Below are 19,530 nucleotides of genomic sequence, written 5' to 3' on the forward strand. Positions count from 1 at the left end.
TGGCATTGATGACTGGGTGCTGACAGCTTAAATAGAGGCAGGAGCAGGTGGATCAGATGAGCAGCAATGACAAATCAGGCAGAGTTAGATAGGTGAATGAAATGCATAAGTAAGCTAGTCATCAGTGAGAAAATCATGACATTGGTACAAGCGAAACATGTCCTCTGTTTCACTGTTTACATAATCCCATTTGAAACCAATCTATCCAAACAGCTCTATATCAGAATTCCTGGTTTGTATCTCGGTTCTCTTTTGAATATTTAATCTGGCTTTACTGTTTATTCTTAGAGAACTAAGATCCTGTCTATTGACACCGCCCACTGATATTAAAATTGTCTTTTTGTGACAAACATGCTCATTTATATAAAAGGTAGCAAGAGTCTGTTGTAGGTTCTAAAATGATATCTTGGTTTTTGTAAACCATTTTTTTTTTTTTAGCAATGTGCATTATGCTCACAATGTACGTTTACTTGGGTGACAAGACCTCAGCAGGTTATTAGTTTTTTGTATAATTTTCCCTCTATAGACCATTTAAACAGTTTCAATGGTTTTTAGTATCACTTTTTTAATACTGGTAAAATGAATATTAAATTACCATGGTCTAATATGTTTTTACAAAAAATGTAATTCTATTATATTAACTTAGGTGGCTTAATGTGATAAATTACATTTTTTTATATATAATATGGATGATATAGTGTGTTACCTTAGAAACACATAGTTCCAGCATAGTTTATGGCCTCAAGGCCATGTTCTATAAGAGCTCATTCAGGTTACTCTGGCAGATATGATTTATCTAAGAAGTGATTCAGGCCATTAACACCTTTTATTTTGGAACTGATACCCCTGATGTCTATGCCTTTCAGCAGTAGGCCTACAATATGCACTGGCACAATACAAAAGTTATTGAGGCATTCAGATTCCCCAGGAGTCACTCTAAACCAGTATCCGTTAGAATGCTGGACATATAAATACTAATTATGGCGCCTCAGCTGGTAACCTCTAGGACCTAATTTATTGGTTACCAACTTGTTTTTGTTAGATATCACAGCACACCTTCAGGGTTGTAGTGCAGTCCTGCCTTGACAAGTCAGAGCTGTTATAAGAGCAAAAGGGCAACACACCATTTGGCAAGAAGTCAGTTATTTACCTGACCACTGAATTTAGTTGCATATTTTGATTAAAATATAAAAAAATTTTGTTTGGGTAACCATGATGCTCTTGGCATGCAAAGAGTTGGAACCATCCATGCATTTTCTATCACGCTTATCCTTGCTGGTACCTATCTCCAGCTGTAAAAGAGCAAGAGGCAGGGTTGCCAGCCTGATCAAACTGCATGCAGAAAGACCCCAGGCCGGGAGTCGAACCCAAAACCTTCTTGCTGGAAGGCAGCAGTGCTAACTACTGCTCCCTTGAGCAGCCCAGAGCTGGATCCCTTGAAAGCATTTTCTAACTTAAGGTTGCCTGATCTCTATTGATCATCAACTTTTAACCAGAACACTGTTTACAATTTTTTTGGAAAAATACACAAAAAGACATAAAAATAGCCCTCATATATTCTTTTACGTACTCTTTAATATGACTGATGACTGTGACTAGAGTTGATTTTTCTGAAATTGCAATAATCCAATGTTCTTTGATTTCTGTAATGAGCTCACCTCACCAGGTTGTGAAGTTACATTACCCTGAAACAATAATCCTTATAAGCTATCTGTGCTACCTAAATTAGATATGAAACTTTAAAAATAATCAAATAACTAACATTTTCTTTTGGATGGGGTTTGAAAAATTCATTCCTTAATGAATTATCCAACAAAGTAACATGTTAATTCTCTATTCTACACACTCATGTCATGCTAGGATAATGGTTAATCCAGTCAGAGATTTATTACTCTGGTAGGATAAACGCTGGATTAATGTGAGAGAAGAGATTATCACATATAACTATTTAGCTATAAAGAGAAATGTGTTGTTTTGCACTAGGTTAGAATAAATTGAGAAAATATGTAACTTTTACCCGATCCCCTCAGATGTGATATGTTTTACATTTTATTAAAAAAAGCATATCACAAATTAGATTTTATATAAATAATCCTCCACCCCCACTCTGTTGATCCATTTCCTTTTAGATTAAAATACCCATCACAGACACCATTTGTTTTGCTCCAGACTCTTTGTTAGTAGTTAATCCACTGCCACAATGTGGATATTGTCTGCAGACAAGCACAAGTATCATCTTGAGTTTCTTCATGGCACCTCACAGGTGAAGGATTTCATTGTTAACTAAGACAACCGCAGAAGTAATGTCAACAAGCTGTGAGACGCTGAGTGAAACCAGTCTACACATTGATTTCAAGGTTACATAACATAAATAAATGGGACCTTTCATTAATATTCCTTTGAAACCTAGTGCTGGTAAAGTTTTATGGCTTTGATTTTGAGACATGCCATGGGAATGACAAAGCTCGTTCAGATAGTCAAAGCTAAATTAAACAAAATATTTGCTCGGTTTTATCACTTTATTGAGGTCTCAGCTCTTCATCTGAAAACTCTAGTCCTCTTTCATCTGCCCTCTACCTAAGCCCTCCAAGAAATTCCTTAATACTATAATACGCTCCTTTTTTAATCATTCCTCTTCAAAATCCTCTGCACCTTACCCTCTACAATCCCCCTTATACACATTCTTTTAGCATTATTCAGATTCATGATACAATTTTGTATTTTTGAGGTCCTGCCAGGGATGCAGTCAAGTGTGAAGATGTCAGGGAGAAAAGTAATGAAAGACAAAGCAGCTTAGCCTGCGGGGACCACTACACTTCAGCCTTTGTGTGCTGGTGATAAGTAGTTTTCACCCTGCCTTGTCTCTTTTGAAGGCAGATATTTTATTAAAGATTTAAAACCATATGTTCTGTTGACACAAATGTTGATCCTTCTCATAGGCATCTACAATTATAAATACAAAAGGAAATCTGGAACAAAATACACCTACACATGCTTAAACAGAATACATGTTGTACTCACATACCCACCAACAATGAGTCACAAAGATGAAAATCTGATAGCTTACTTGACACCCTCAATCCAGGCAATCTTTCTTTCATGATAAGATCTCACAACCACTGCTAATAAATAGTGACAGAATGGCAGTTAGATGTGAACAAGTTGGAACCTGAACACTTTTTCAGCAGTTAGGTCTCAGAACAATTGATTTATTTGAAAAAGAAATAATAAACAAACTAATACAGATTTATTGCAGATACTAACACCAGTGTAAGGAAATAGTGATTAAAAATGGTCACGTATTTGTTATCTTAAACTTAAATATGAAATTCATGGAGATATTTTCCACTTTGTAATAATACAGCTGAGTTTATGACCTAATTTCTTCACAGTTTACAGAAAAAACTTTGTTTTCTGGTATGTAAGGAATCACGCCCACAGGCAAAAAAAAAAAGTCCTGCATTTTTTGTGTTACAATTCATAGTCTCATTTCGAGGCCAACCTGATCAGACAGATGTACACCACATAAATAAATGGGAAAGCATGCCAAATGAATTACCTGCAAACATCGCAGGTTCAGGGTATAGGCTGGGGAAAAGTATCCCCTTTATCCTAACTTGCCAGCTAAATAACATACTTGCACATTTATCTCTGTTAAAACTCAAATGCTTCCAAAAAGAGTTTCTAGCATAACCATGCTCTCTTCTTGTTACTATAATAGATGTCAGAAAACTGTGGTTTTTGCTGGAATGTGGGAAACAAATATAAATATGTTCAAGATGTATCAGATTCACTTTGATCGTTACAGTTGGTGTGCAGAGGTACTGCATTAGTTTAAATCACGACGATGCAAACCATTGTAACAGAATTACATTCTAAGCATTTAATAGATGCTAAGTAAAACGTGCATACATACCTACAGCATTAAGTTAAACCACCTCTGCTAAACTTCCATCAGCTGATATTCAGAATCGCTGTAATAATCCAGGAACAATGAGAAATAATAAACTTTTCAGAGGAACATAAATCAAATTTAAAAAGGTCTCAGTTGTTGTCGTTAAAGCAAGATCTTGGCACGTAGATCAAGGACTATAATAAAGATAAATCGTAGATCACTTTTTTGGTATTTGTATGCTAGGTTTTTAATAACTGATGTCTGCTGTCATATCTTTTATAGCTAAAACATCAATAAAACGTTGATCAGCAACATGTCCTTAGTCAGTGTACCTTGAAGGCTGTACAGCATGACAATGATGAATCCAAGTTTTATCGCTCCACCATCAATCATAAGCCGTAGCCAGGGTCAGAATAATTAGGAGCTCAGATTTTATTTGAACAGGAAAAAGGTGGATATCATAAAGCAAATAGATCTAATAAATATTCTAAAGAAAGGTTATGTATCCCGTCATGAGTTATTATGCCCTTGCTCTGTATTTAATTCTTTTTTTAAGTTTACCTCAAGCAGATTTTGGATGTGGACCTTTGTTTAAATTCTATTAAGGAAGCAACACAGGGATATACTTGAAGAACATTTGGATTTACTATGTTCACAGTTTCAGATAGAAATAATTTTAATTTGTTTGAAAAAGCTTCCTGGATGGGAAGAGAAACGTCTTCAAAATTGGAAGCAAACTCCAGTGTATTGTTTTTTTTTTTACTTTTTTCGAATGACTATGACCTGGAAGACTGAGAAACTTCACCAGCATTTTCATTTGCTTGCATAACGTTTTCTTAAAATTGTTCTGTAATGGCAGTTTTTTTAATAGAAAAGAAGGAATGATAAAATGTTGATGCCAATCAAGTCACACTAATCTCTGCATAGCCAAGAGGCTAAATAATTACACCTATAATATGTGTTTAATGACAAGGCCTAGATCTTGGTCATGCAAAGATATCATGGATACTCCAAATAAGTAACACCCTACTAAAGCAAGAAAAGCCACATTTATGTATATAGCATAATACAGTACAAAGACAATTCAAAGTTCTTTACATAAACTATGAACTAGAAGTAAAATAAAAGCAGCATCTGAGTGTACCTAATGTTCCAAACAGAGCGCTTCACTCTCAATCTGCAGGTTTACTAGTTGTCAGGGTTAGGTTGAGGTTTGAGGGCCGAAATGCAGAGGCATAGAGGCGGAGGTGACTTCTTGCAGTTTTAATTGGAGAAAACAGTTTTACAGAGGCAGGAATCCAAAATGCAACTTAAAATGTAACACAAACCAGAACCATGGAAACATCAGGGAAAAATAATCACGAGGAGCCAGGGTAAGACGAGGTATGACGGGGAACCAGCATTGAGGAACTGCACAAGGAGGGTATTTATGGAGGACTGAACAAAGAGAGGACTAACGAGCAGATTGGGAGCAGATGTGAAGAGAGCAGTCTAAGGAGCAAGGGAAAAGGAGACCAACACAAGAGTGCAACAAATAAAAACCTAAGAACTCATATATCCAGAAAATACAACAAAATATGAATTAAACCAATAAAACTAGAAAACATGGAGCAAAGTAAAACATAACAGAACCAAGACCATGACACTAGTGGCTTCTAGAATTTGTAAAAGTTGAATGGGAGGCAGATATTTATAATCTACTTTTAACGCAAGCCTTAAAACTTTCCTTTTTGATCAAGCATATGGTCAGAGTGGCTCATATTTGTTATGTTGCTCTAGGCCTAGCCAGCTGGAGGACATAGGGACCACCTTTCAGGATTCTTCTGACTCTATTTTTCCATTCTGCAGTATTTGTTAATCAAACCCCAAACTTTATGTTCTCTCATCATCTGGTCTGTTCCCGTTTATTGTCACACCATCCTGGATACTATAAGCCCAGCTGATATTATTCTAGCTATATGTTCTCTTTTTCCTCCCTTTGAAAAGTGGTTCAGTCTGCTTTCTTTTGTAGCATGTGGAGTGGAGTTGGTTTATTGATACATTCTCTAACATAGACGACATTTATTTAATTGTGCTTTTTATGTTGCTAGTGTATATCTGTAATATTTTGTTAAACCTCTTGTTGGCCTGGGCAGAAGACCACTCACAATATTATTTTCCTCTCCACTGTCACAACATGCATGCTTGCTCTTTAGTGGTTAGGGCATAGAGCTTGGGATTCTAAGGTTGTGAGTTTAAAACGCACTCCCAGAGACTGCTACTATAGCTCTCAGAGCAAGACCCTTAACCCACACTGCTCCCCGGGCCCGCAAATGGCAGCCCACTGCTCCCCAAGGGGATGGGTTAAATGCAGAGAGTGAATTTTGTTGTGCTGTACTTGTGACAGTGTAATGACAATAACACCCTAAGAAAAAAAAATGTAAATGACTGGGTGCATTCAGCTGGTTTTGAAAAATGTGCAACCATCTTACTACGGTAATTGAATTTAATCTACAAAGCACCTTGAGATGATGTGTCAATTGGTAAAATACTAGAAAAGGGAAATGAATTGTTTGATTTTAAATTCAGTTTCAAGACTAACCTTGTTGTAGAACTTAAATAATTATTTACATGTCCAAAATGTCCAGAAAAGACAGTCTAATTTAACTGTTGAAAAATCTATGTATGTAAGATGAAGTCTGATTTCCTAAACAATAATACCTATCTACATATTTTTTAGTGTGTATGAAAATATGTGACATTTTTTTCATGCCACTGCAAAGGCATTGTGTGTTGGCTTTGGCCATGTTACAGGGTTGTATATTTCTGGTTGGTTGCATTTGCTTTAGAGGAAGATTCAGGGGTAGCAACACACTGCAAGGAGGGACTGAGCTGGGACCTAGCAGCTGTCCTTTCTCCTTGAAAGTTCTGGGGTTGTTCAGTCAGGCGATATGGTTTTTCTGACTCCAGCAAATGTGGACAGGGGGCCTCTTAAGGGAAGCTCCTGGAAAGTTCCTAGAGTGGACTCGCTGGATTGGGTGTGTAAATGCTGCTGCCCATGTGATTTGTTGCCATCGTACTTGTGTTGGGAGCATGGCTACTGTGCATAGGTGCCTGATAGCTCTCTGCCAAGGGCAGCAGCTGGGCTATATGTCTCTTAATGCGCTTGGGAGTCAGGGATGCAGTTTCAACTCTCAAATCCTTGTAACCTGCTAACAATTCCACCCATACAAAAAGTTATTCATAAAGCTCATACACTGGTTTGTAATTTAGGGATACAGTCTGTCTTCTGTGAAGCAATATCCAAAAATGATGTAATGGTCAATTAAGTAGTTACTTTGGGAAACATTTCCAGATATCCTTTTTGTAAAGCAAAGCAGTCTTAGCACATGTAAGGTTTCTCCACACGGTATGCCTGAAAAGTTGCAACAAGATGCTTAAAAAATTAATAGGATTTGACAGAGCTCAAGCTCAAAGTCTCTTCTTTGTGGCTTTTACTTTCTAATTTCATTAATTTCTTCTTAAGTGTTTTTTTTTACTCACACGAGCTCTAGGTTGATTTGTACCATGCTGTAAATAATAATAACTGAAATTAGAGTTCATGCTTTGGACTTGAACTTTGTTTTTAAGTCCCAAATAGTCGGACAACAATGTCTTTGACAGAATTTAGAGAAGACATAAATACAGTGTGTATTTAAAAACTGTTTATTATCAGGGACACTGAAAAAAATTAAAAACAGGGTAGCAGGACAGAGTTAGTACAGCAGTAAGAAACACTTCTGGGTGAGTAGTTTACATTGGAACGGTGGTTTTCAAAAACACAATAGAGAAACCATTGCTGAGGGGTAACAGGTTGAATCACTGGGTTCTGCTTACAGCAGCAGAACAACAAAAAAAAGGACTAAACTAGAAAAACAGTTACACTACGATGTAGTGCATTCAGTGTTTTTTGTTTTTTTTTCTATGATAAAAATCAGCTATCTTCAAGTACATTGTTGCACTTTATAACACATTTCGAACACAACTGCTGTTACCAAAGAACAGGTCATTTCTGTGAGATTTAATGCGAGCACTGTTCCTTAAACGCATACGAGTTAACCAGCTAGACCTTTTAGCTGTCATAATATACTAACATTACAAAATATATGATTACAAAAATAATTAGTTTTACTGCCACTTATTAAACCTTAGATCCAGAAATGTTTATTTCATTTGATTTATAATATAAAAGTGCTGTATAAGCCTAAAAACACTTCATATGAAAATAAATCTTTCTACATTAAATCATAGCCTTGCAAATATGAAAGTGGTGAACCCTCATTGGGCCGGATTTATCAAAGGTTTGCGTGTATTAAAACGTGAGCTATTTCACTGCGCACGCTAAAAAATGTACAAACTGATCTATCAACAGCGTGCTAAAAGCATTTGGTCTTTAAAACGTGGTAAATAGCACCTCTGATCCATTTAGTACTTTTTCTGCAATGAATATGCAATATGGGGCGTTTACACGCTAAAGTGCGTCTTGTGGGAGGAGAACATGTAAATATATTAATTTAGCACTCGCAAAGTGATTTATCAAACTTGAACGCAATTTTGCTAACGGTATCTGTCTCTATATTTAACACGTTCCAAAAGAAGGTGCAAATGGTCTGTATGCGTAATTGCGCACACATGGCAGCGGTTATTGTCGCAAGAAGGAGACATGGAAATAAAGCAAGGAGACGCAGAGAACGCATTTTTTCACTCCGTGTGAATATTTTTGGAATGAACGAGGAAACGATCATCAAAACATATCGTTTATCCAGCATTGCCATTTTGGAGCTGTTGGGGGAACTCCGAATGGATTTGGAGCCAGCCACAAGGAGGACCCACGCAATACCAGATATCACAAAACTCCTTGCAACATTGCACTTTTTTGCATCTGGGTCATTCCAGCGTACGGTTGCAGCGTGAGCTGGGATCTCCCAATCTCGTTTTTTCAGAAGTGCTGTCCGACGGGGTCGGGGTTCTCCCCCTGCGCCTGTGGAGCAACGTGCCAAATGCTGCGGGGATCTCATCCACAGTCACAGGCCAATACAAAACACCTGTTTTTTTGTTTTTTTTTTTTTTTTTTACTGCAGCACATACCACCTTAGGGAATAAAGGTTGTCAATTTATAAATATATATTTACTTATTTATTTTTTTTTGTTGGGGGTCACTGTAAGATTTAAATTTCTTAATGCACTAGTTTGTACAGACTACAAACTACTTTGCCGCAAACCACAAAACGCGCAAAACCATCATTTAAATAGGGCGTCTCCAACAGTTTTGCACCTTCCACCAGTTACGCAATCACTCTTGTTAAATCACCCGCAAACCATGGTTCAGCCCCTCGCGCAAAATTCCAGTTTGCGAGCGCAAATTACTGCACGCAAAATTGGATCTTGATAAATCCGGCCCATTGTCCCCTAGCATTAAACAAACCTTTCTGTGAACACATATTTTTATACTCAATATACTCTGAGGGATGATGGGAAAGTGCTAATAACTCCGATAGTCTGTTGTTCTAGATCTCAGTATTTGTTCTCAGGTTGTCTCATCTGACAGTCACAATCTTTCTTAAATAAAGTGTATAAAGTAAAATAACTATGGACTTTTGGAGTTTTGAAAGATACATCAATCAACACAAAGTTTGCTATTTCATTCATCTGACCAAATTAAAGTATCTTGCAAAATCCTTTCTTTGCATTTCAGAAGTATTCCCAATACTTAAACTTTTCTGCTTGTTCTTACATTTCATTTGCAAATAAACATATTTGATTATGATTTGGGATACAATAATGCAAAATAGATCACACTTGTGAAGTTAATGGAAAATGATATATGATTTTCAAAACATTTGAATAAGAACGTGAGGCATGCTCTACAATTACGCCTATTATGCTGAAATACTCCTACCGTAATCAAAATTTCAGTCCAATCAGATACCTTCAACAGTCACCAAAGTCAATAGTCCACCTGAACACTACTGCAGACTGCAGATAACTTGTTTTTTTTTTTTCCTTTTAGGAACAAACCTTTCAGTCATTTTCTAACCCAATTCTTACAAATAATAAATTTATCAAATAAAAAAAAAAATCTGTCACCATCCAAGTGTTTAACCCTTTTTTTTTAAAACAATAAACGCAATGTACACCCAGGCTATTTTCTACTGGATCTTTTAATATAAATATATAATTTATATATACTTTTATTTACATCGTCTCAAAAATGTGAGTAATGCTGAATATTCTATAATATTCTATAACCTTACAACACAAACACAGGTAGGTCAGTGACAGCTAATAGTAAAAAAGGGGGTCTTTGCACCAGCAGCTGTGGTAAATCAGCAGCTTGTTCCATCCTGCCGGCCACCAATGGCAAAAACATTCAGAACATTTCAGCTGCACCTTTTAAACTTCAGAACAACGCAACTTTCAGCATGTGGTTGTCCTTAAACCTTCCCAGACTGTTCGTCGACTACTCTTACGCTTGGTGGTCAGAGTGGTTCCAATGAACACGTTAGGAGCAAAGAAATCACTACAGTCAACAGTTCAAAGGTCGGCCTTTGGGCTGAGGATTGGACTGCCACCTGAAAGAAGTATGGAAGAATAATGTGAAATAATATTTTACAGACTTTTCTCAATATATCATAATATTATCAAAAAATATATATTTTTTACAGTAATGTTATTAGAACCAAAGCCTGTTGGAACTCCTGCTACATTGACATAAATCATTGTGGCAAAAGAAAATCCTGATCTAAATGCAACTTAAAAAAAAAAAAAACTAAATCACCATAAAGGTGACACTAGTAGCATGAAGCATAAAGTGCTTTGACTATGGCTCTCAACTTTTAAGCTGATTATGCAGTGAGATTATGAGTGCTGACAGCAAAAACATTATTTCAAATCTTAAATAAACAGACTAGTTTGATACATTCTCTACTGTCTTTAAAGGTATACTGAAGGATGTTCTTTTTCCGGGTGGATCATCAAAATAAGTGGTCCTCTTAATTTTCAATCATTCTGGTGATCTTTTTAGGTAAAGCCGTCCTATGTGCTCATCTCCATTTTCCCTGCATGAGGAGAAATGGGCTCATGCGTGTTCTCTCATGCATGCTCTTGTATGTGTAAAATAGGCGTTCCCTCTAGGCAGCGGGTACAGGATTGTGCATGTGCATTTTTTTTAAGTGGAGAAGGCAGGTCTTTTCAAAAATTTCCAAACATCCTCTACTAAACCTTTTGTTAAATTGTTTTGTACGAAAAAAAAAAACTGATTCTGTCCCTTTAATCGTATTCCCAAATGTGTTCCAAACTACCCCTTTCTTTACGACTTGATACTGAGTAAAAAACAGACTGGTATTGGTGATACTGACATGATACTTTTATATCATACACCTAATGCCTTTTGTTAAATGTAAAAATGAATGTAACACCTCTACAGCCCTGCTTTTCAAAATTGCTCTTGAGGACTCATTGTCCTGCATGTTTAGGTGTTTCCCTGGCTTAATGAACAGGTGACCTCAGCAGCCCTTGGCGGCTGCTGGAGGGAATGCAATAATCTGCTGAAGCAGAGATACATCTAGCACAGAAAAAGTAAGTCCCATGTTTGAAAACCACTGCTTTATATTACTCGGTGGCTTTAATTGAAAATTGCTTTGAAATATTTAGTTAAATAAATAAATGCCATAATTATTGCCCTAAGTGGTCAATACCCATGTTTTAAATATTAATTGAACAAATATAACTAATTTGACTGATTCTAAATAGCAAAACATATATCTCATAAGCTGTTATTTTGAACCATCTAGTAAAATATAGTTTTAAAGTTCACCAAAGTGTTTTTATAACAATTACTCTGTATGATATATACGGTATAATAAATTTTAAATGATTAAATCGTTAGCAAATCTTACTTAAACTGAGCATGCCTGCCTGTGTAAAAAGCTGAATTAATTCTGTAACTTATTCTATAACTAGTTGTATTAATATGAGCAACTTCAACTGCAGCATTGCTTAGTGCCATTTAAAGCTCCACATATTCTCACGCTGTAACTACACTTTAACTGTGTTATGACTAGCAACAACAGCGCCTGTACTCTCTGTCTCCGTCTTTTATTCTGTGTCATGATTTAAACTTCAGTGTTTCCTCTCCACTGTCACAGCATTCTGACTAAAACAAGACAACTCAGGCACTTTCTATGGTTTGGAAGTGGCTTACAGACTTTGCTTCACAATCTTCTTAAAGCTGGTCCTCCTTGTTGCTTGTTCACCTTTTTCTATCACACTTTTTCTTTCCATTCAACTGCTTTCAATATTTTTTATTGTGAAAATCCTTAGTGGTACAGTTGAAAACAAGCACTGTGATTAACGTTACAAAATGATCTGTTACAGACATGTTGGGTGAATTAAAGAAGCCAGAAATGACATGACATTTAGTCAGCAGTAATAGTTCCAACTATTTCAACTAACGCTGTAAAAGCACAGATCTTATTCATATGATGTAAGAAAATTTTCAAAGCAGGATGAATGTCTTTTTTTAAAACATTTAGGGATAAACGTAGTCTAAAATGCAAGAGTGAATTTCAAAATCTAGTCTAGATCTAACTTTACCTTTGGAGGTGAATGTTGAACTGGAGAAACTGGGCGAAGAGAGGGAGAAGCCAACTCTTTTGTTTCTGGAATACGACCACTTGAAGAATCATCACCTGAGTGGATGTGAAAACATGAAGAGGTAAGAGATGTATCACGTTAAACTGTATATAATCTTATCAAGGAGCAACCATTGGCGTCCTTCAGAGCTTCACTGACTTTAACCTTCCACTATATATTATTATATAATATATAATATGTCAACTTGTACCATACATTATAACCCCACTAATATATATATTTATATGATCCAGGTAACATCTCTGTATAGTTGTATACATGTATATAGTGTTTATATTCATTTACAGCCTCAATCACTGTTCATTGCTGATTACTATCAATGCTGTTTATACTGTTTATACATACATTTTATAGTCTATTTATACATACCCTCTGTACACTTGTAAATGCATATTTATATCCTGTATAGCACTTCTGGATAGATGCTAACTGCATTTCGTTGCTTGTACTTGTGACAGTGCAATGACAATAAAGTTGAATTCTATTCTATTCTATTCTATTCCACCGATATATTTATCCTGCACTAAAACTAAAATTAGGTTGTTTTTTTCCCCTTAAGGCAAGACAAGGCAAGTTTATTTGTATGGCACAATTAATTGCAAGAAAATAAAAAAGTAGAATTTAATATGTTGTTAATTATCTATATTTGCAGTGGTGCTGTACAGTATAAGTACTGGTTGTGACCTAGTCTGTGATTTCCATTTATATGACCAGTGACACTTTTATCTCTTGTTATGAAGGTTTTTGAGAAAATTTTAAAAGGCATGTTGTTGGACGTGATACATGATAAACTAGTCACACTCCAGTTTTCTTATGGGTCGAAAAGAGATGTTGAGGATGCACTATAGACACTTTTAAGCTTGTTTTTTTTTTTTTTTTTTATCTTGAAAAAAATATATCCCTGGTCAGACTTTTTGATGACTTGTCTTCTTTGCATCAAACATCATCTTTTAGCACATAAGTTAAATAACTGCTTTGTGTTAGGTTTGTTGGAAGCTAGTTGAGGACCCAAACGCAGATATGATGAGGTAGAGATGAGTTCTTGCAGATTTAATTTAGATGCAAATGGCAACAGAAGCATAAATCCAGGAACACTAAACAGGAAACCAAAACCAGGAGACACCAGGGAGAAACAAACATGATGACCGAAGCAATGAAAAGAATCAAGCAATGATGAACTTCACAGGAGGTGTGTATATATGGGAGACAGAACAAAGAATGAGCGAATCAGCTGATAGGGAGCAGGTGTAGATAGAAGCAACTAGAAGGGAGCTGGGGGAGAGGACATGGAATTACATAAATCAAAGTGTAACTAAAAACTCAAAAGGAAACTTCAACAGAAGAAAAAGTCCACAAAGGGCAGAATCATGACAGAAAGGGCTTCTATTTCTTGGCTTATGCTTTTTTAACAGAGGGTAGACTAAATGGCGATTTATCTGAGCTTCTTTTCTTCTACAGAATCTCCCCAGGGCTATGACCTCTCTCCTCTTTTATTTGCGTTATTCAAAAATGACTGCCAGAGCCATCACAGTGGACAGCACATTATTACATTTCTGAATTATTCTGTCAGTTCTTAGAGAAGTCTCTGAACATGGCTGGCTGTTATAATTTAAAAAAATGTTGTGAGGAATCTTTTTAAGATATAAATAAAACCAAATAAATAAATAGACTGGGGAAATCTCTCAACTGATTTTCAGTAGTGATAAATGGAGTTTTTAGCCGCAGGTAGACTGTGGTGTTAAGAAAGCACACCAGCGCATGCATTTCAACCATAAACTACTAATACTTTTTAAGCCAGGTCTGTTTTGATGATGGTTTATTGAATCTGTTCTTACTTTTGCTTTTCTTTGCTGGCATGATTCACTTTACACCAAAAATTGGAATCTCCTGCTTAGTATTGTCAAGGTTTGTAGTAAAATTGCTGGCATATTTCTGAATGACCTAAAAGACCTTCATGATTCAAGGTCCTTAAACAAGGCTAGAATCATTTTTGGCTGATCCTATCTATCTGTGGGCATACTTCTCTTTTACCATCAATAAAAAAATGTCATAGTTTAAGTGAAAAAAATATATTTTATCCATGCCATTTACTCCACAACAAATTCATCCTTGGGGATAATAAAGTTTACATAACCTTGAACATTTACAACATAACCCATCTCCAGAATTATGACTACAGTCTCAAGGCCTGGTTGAAATCAAATTCTGGTTAGCAGTGTTTTTAATCTATATGTTAATCATTAAAGTGCTGTAATAATTAGTGGGCATGAATAAAGTGAGGTAGACAGAAATGTGAAATAACAGAAGACAAATATATATTACAGTCCAACATCAGGCAGGATAGGAGCTAAAAGAAATCCAACCGGAGTTAATTGAAAAATGCATGTTTTTGGTTTCATCTAATATTAGATTTATACCTCAGCGTATTTGGATAAGAAGTTATGAATTAAAAATAAAAATTATTCTATTTCAAATTCCAGCTAGTGCTGTGTTTCTGAATATCTATGGTTCATTGTGTGTGCTTACCTGAAAGTTATTTTTTATACAGTATGTCTCCACAAAACAACAAAAAAATCAGCATATGTCATTATCTCTACCGAGTCTAGCTTTACCTTCCATAAAGCTAAAACAAATGAAGTATAGAACATTTGCCCGAGTAAAAAACAAAGTCTGTTTTGTAAGACATGTCTGCTATTTCTGTTTCTGGTCTTGTGATTGCACAAAAAGCTTGCATAATTTAGTTGTTTTGTTGCTGTTTAAAAATGAACGATTTATGGATTTCACCTCACATACCCACACCCTCATAAAGCACAGCGTCTCACATTAGATACATAAACAAAAAGAAACACACAGATGTTAAAAATATCGCTTCATTTTACTGGTATGCAGCTGTAGTGAAACAGTCATTTTCTTTTTCAAATACATATCTGTGTGTGTGTATTGGCATTGGTTCATATCTCTTCTGGCAGAAATGCAGGTAAATAGCTTGATAGCAGCAGGAGGGAAGCCACAGTGCTGCTGGCAAAGAGAGTTCACATCCACAGGCTAACACACCCACTGAACGACATTCCTGTGTTCACCTGTGCTGTCCCAAAAACACTAGAACAGCAGGCTCTCTCTTTCTGTTTAATATCTTGGTGACATCCACAGGCGTGCACACACCTGTTTGGGTAGAAATCTGATTCTGTCGGCAACAATACACATTGTATCAATGTACAATAGACAAAGAACCAGTTTCAGTTGCAAAGGAATGAGGGGAGTTTTTAAGTGTGTAGTCATTCTGGCAAATGTCACATCTCATATTAAATAATATTAAGAACATTCGCAATCTCAATAAAGTAAATCTAGCAAAATATAAAACATGGTTTCATATTTATTATTGTAGATAATTTAGATTATTTAGCCAGAGCAGAGAGTTCATCAGGTCTGTCCTTGATTGTGCGTTAACTTAAAAAATAAAGGCACACAAAGACATTGTGACACTAGGCTTAATTTGTTCTAAATTTGAATGTCTGTTTGTGTAGTTGTTTTACCTACAATGTGGAGGAAGTGTTTTGCAAAATATCGTACATGCAGGGACTTACAGATACTAATGGGGATATTCAACTGGTCCCCATACGAAAAAGTTATTTTCTCTGAGAAGGGGATAGGTTTAGGAATAAGGCGTGAATTCAGTTCTGGTTAGGGTTAGGTATATATTGGTAATAGTTAGGGTTAGGGTACGTGTCTGGATTAGGTCATATAAATTGAATGCAAGTCAATGAAATGTCCCCATATGTCAAGAAAACAAAGCTGTAGGTGTTTGTGTGTCAATGGTAAGCTCTACTAATGACCACATGAGGGAGTCAGGTGTTTTGAAGCTGAGACACATCTAAAAGTTGCAGGACATTGGCCATCAAGGATTTGAGTTTGAGGCCCCTGGTAATCTCCCAACACCCAGAGGTTACAACCAGCATAGGGAGTCCCACTGCGGTGACGATCCCCTCCCCAAAGTCCTACTGTACATGTGAGTATTGTATTAGCTGTAAATAGGTTCTCCATTCATTTTACATTTCTTGAACAAATCAGAGGCCGGCAGTTTGGATCAAAGCTAACTACTATAGCATTCTGTACAATGGGGATGGATATTTATTTATCTATTTTGGATAATCTCCTCAATATTTTTGGAGATTTCGAAAAAAAAACTTGGCGGCATTTGCAAAACAACCTCATTAAGCTTGAATCTGTTTTTTTTTTTTTTTTAAGACTTAATCTGTTGATATTCTAAGAATTTGTTTTTGGAATCCTATACTGTGAAATGAAGCTGCTGAATGGGATAAAGATATTTTCTTCAAATAAATGTTCCAGGAAATTGACTCTTCTGCTAATCCAATCAGGGAAGCTTATCATATTTATATGTTTTTTTCCCCAGGATATCAGGGGCCTGTTTCAATAAGGAAGTTCAACCAACTCTGAGTTAAAACTTGAACTCTGGGTTGACTTATCCTGTGATTGGAAACTCTGAGTTTTGGGTTTCAGAACAGCTGAAATGAGTTAGTTCAATCAACTCTAAATTGACTGACTCTGAGTTAAGCGCGTGCACCACAACTATAAAAAGCCATTATCAATGGAGCACAGATATTACGAGTCACCATGGCAACAGCTTCAGACAAAAAAAGGTGTGCATATTTCTCACCAGCAGAACTGGATGTGCTTATGAAAGCATATGCAGAATTTTAACATGTATTTAAAAAAAAAAGCAACACGGCTGCAGCAGCGAAGGAGAGAGAGTTAGCTTGGGTGAAAATAGCTGCTAGAGTCAATGCGTAAGTTTACATTTTAATTACTTTTATACAGTGTTGGGTGTAATAAATTAAGTTACTTAAGTCATATAAATACTGTAATTAAATTAAAGACTATAAAAAAATAGTGGATTTAATATCAAATTTTTAAAAGGTATATTTTGATTTGAACTTTCTCCCTCTAGTTACACACTTTGGTCAATTTAAGATTAATTCATGCAATTGAATATTGTTTATTATTATTTAATTAATAAGTAAGTAAAACAAATTAGTAAGTAGACCAATACTTTCTAGAGACAGTAATTATTACATTAATCTAATTAGACTTGTTGAAGATAAAATTTGTAGTTAGTAATTAAGAACTATTTTAGAGTAACTTACCCAACTGTTATAATATCAGAGGTGAAACCGGAAAAACAGTATTTTATTAAACCTAATTTAGTTTTCATGGATAGGTGCAATCCTGCAGGCATCAAAAGAACATGGCAGCAGCTGAAAATGAAATATAAAAACATACTTCAAGCAGGTAAGCCTTGAGCACATCATGGGAGTAGAGTAGCTACCTGGCTTTACAAACAGGATCATCCATAAAAGGACATGCCATTTCATTCCCTTTGATGCGCTCTACGTGACTGAAATGTGTGCAATGAATACTGTATGTCCCCAAAGAATCAATGAGGTGTTTAAACACCATTTCCTCTTTAAAAAAGGGGAGGAGACCAAAATAAACTCTGGATTTTCGGAAGAAAACCTGCTCCAGACCAGGTTAGGTTCACAGAGTAAATTGCCATGGTAACTGACTCTGAGTATAAGTTACCTTTCTTTCAGAAACGGGCTTGACTTACTCTGCTTTCTCAGGTTTAACTTACCTCCCTTTCTGAAACAGAAAACCCAGAGTTTCCCTCATTTCAGGGTTAACAAACTCAGAGTTTTCACTTAACCTCCTTTCTGAAACAGGCCCCAGGGTTGGTAAAGATGTGTGTACAACTACATGGACTTAGTGTGGATCCTGTCATTTTAAGAAACTCACCAAGCTGGAAAAAAAAGAGATGATTTATGTTTATGCTGCTAAAACATGCATGTCATTTAGTGTTTGAGTATCTGTCTATCTACAACTCTAATATTAGTTGATACAGTATGTTCTACATCTAACCGGGATTGCAGACTACTGTTTTGTTATTGTTGTTGTTACCATGTAGGGATTTATTTAGCCTATTTGTTAGGAAGTAGAATAGAGTAGAATAGACAATCCCTTTATTGTCCAACAATGGGGTATTTCTGGTGTTTACAGCAGCAAAAAGATCATAGAAAAGAATGGTCACATAACATAATAACATAATAGTGAAGAAATAAAAGATAAACAACTTTAAAGTTCTTTAACAAACTGTGCACCTGGAAAATAAATAACCAATTTACAGCTATGGATTGTTACAGTAATAGATATATGAAGATAGCAGCAACATCAGAGATGTTCAGAAAGACAGCAGCATGTTATTTAACTAACTAAGATAGAAACTGTGCAAAATCAGCATGAATGTAACAACTTATTGAGATTGTTGGGAACAGTGGTAGTACAGAGTCTTCCAGCTGCTGGGAGGAAGGATCTGTGATAACGCTCCCTGGTGCATTTAGGGTGCAGCAGTCTGTCACTGAAGGAGCTCTCCAGTAATGATTTAGGTAGATCTAATCCTATTATCTTTGGTCTTCTGTAGTATTTTTATTCTAATATATGGAGGTGTATCTTTACAGATAAATCTGGTGATGGGAAAGTTTGACAATTGAACCCATTCTAAGAATGGTTTACTTTGGATAATTGATAATAAGTAATTTTTTTTTGGAAGACCATAATTTTTGTTTAAGTAATCTTTCCAATGAGAGCAGAATGTTCAGTCTAGCAATATAATATTACACTTTTTTTAAGCTGGATGTGGTTCAGTGTTCTTAGTTGAATCTATAACAGGATATATAGTTGCTGTATCTTTATTTTAAGCTGGCTAGCTAAAAGCTTCCTGATTTCACCCCAGTCCTTGTGTCTCTTCACTGTACCATTTAAACAATATACAAATTAAACTGTGATAGCAACTTTTTAACCGATAGAAGTCAGCACTATGACAATTTTAGGCAAACCAATGGTTTATTTACAGTTTAGCTTCTCTCTCAGTGTTAAACTTCATACTATAA

The 19,530-nt window shown here is 35.9% G+C and overlaps 1 protein-coding gene across 2 annotated transcripts in view; it reads right to left on the minus strand.

Annotated features, from left to right (window-relative positions):
- Positions 1 to 9,903: 9,903 nt before the first annotated feature.
- Positions 9,904 to 19,530, minus strand: part of gpc5b (glypican 5b) — an 85,630-nt gene continuing 76,003 nt past the window's right edge. For both annotated transcript variants that reach the window (XM_038287207.1, XM_038287200.1), the window contains exons 10-11: positions 12,509 to 12,603; positions 9,904 to 10,485 (exon numbers count right to left, since the gene is read on the minus strand). In XM_038287207.1, coding sequence (XP_038143135.1) covers positions 10,393 to 10,485; positions 12,509 to 12,603 — 188 coding nt within the window. In that variant the 3' untranslated portion in view covers positions 9,904 to 10,392. The remainder of the gene's footprint in view (positions 10,486 to 12,508; positions 12,604 to 19,530) is intronic.

The sequence above is a fragment of the Cyprinodon tularosa genome, unplaced genomic scaffold (genome assembly GCF_016077235.1).
Source record: "Cyprinodon tularosa strain WSP-4 unplaced genomic scaffold, ASM1607723v1 ctg106, whole genome shotgun sequence".
Lineage (NCBI taxonomy): Eukaryota > Metazoa > Chordata > Actinopteri > Cyprinodontiformes > Cyprinodontidae > Cyprinodon > Cyprinodon tularosa.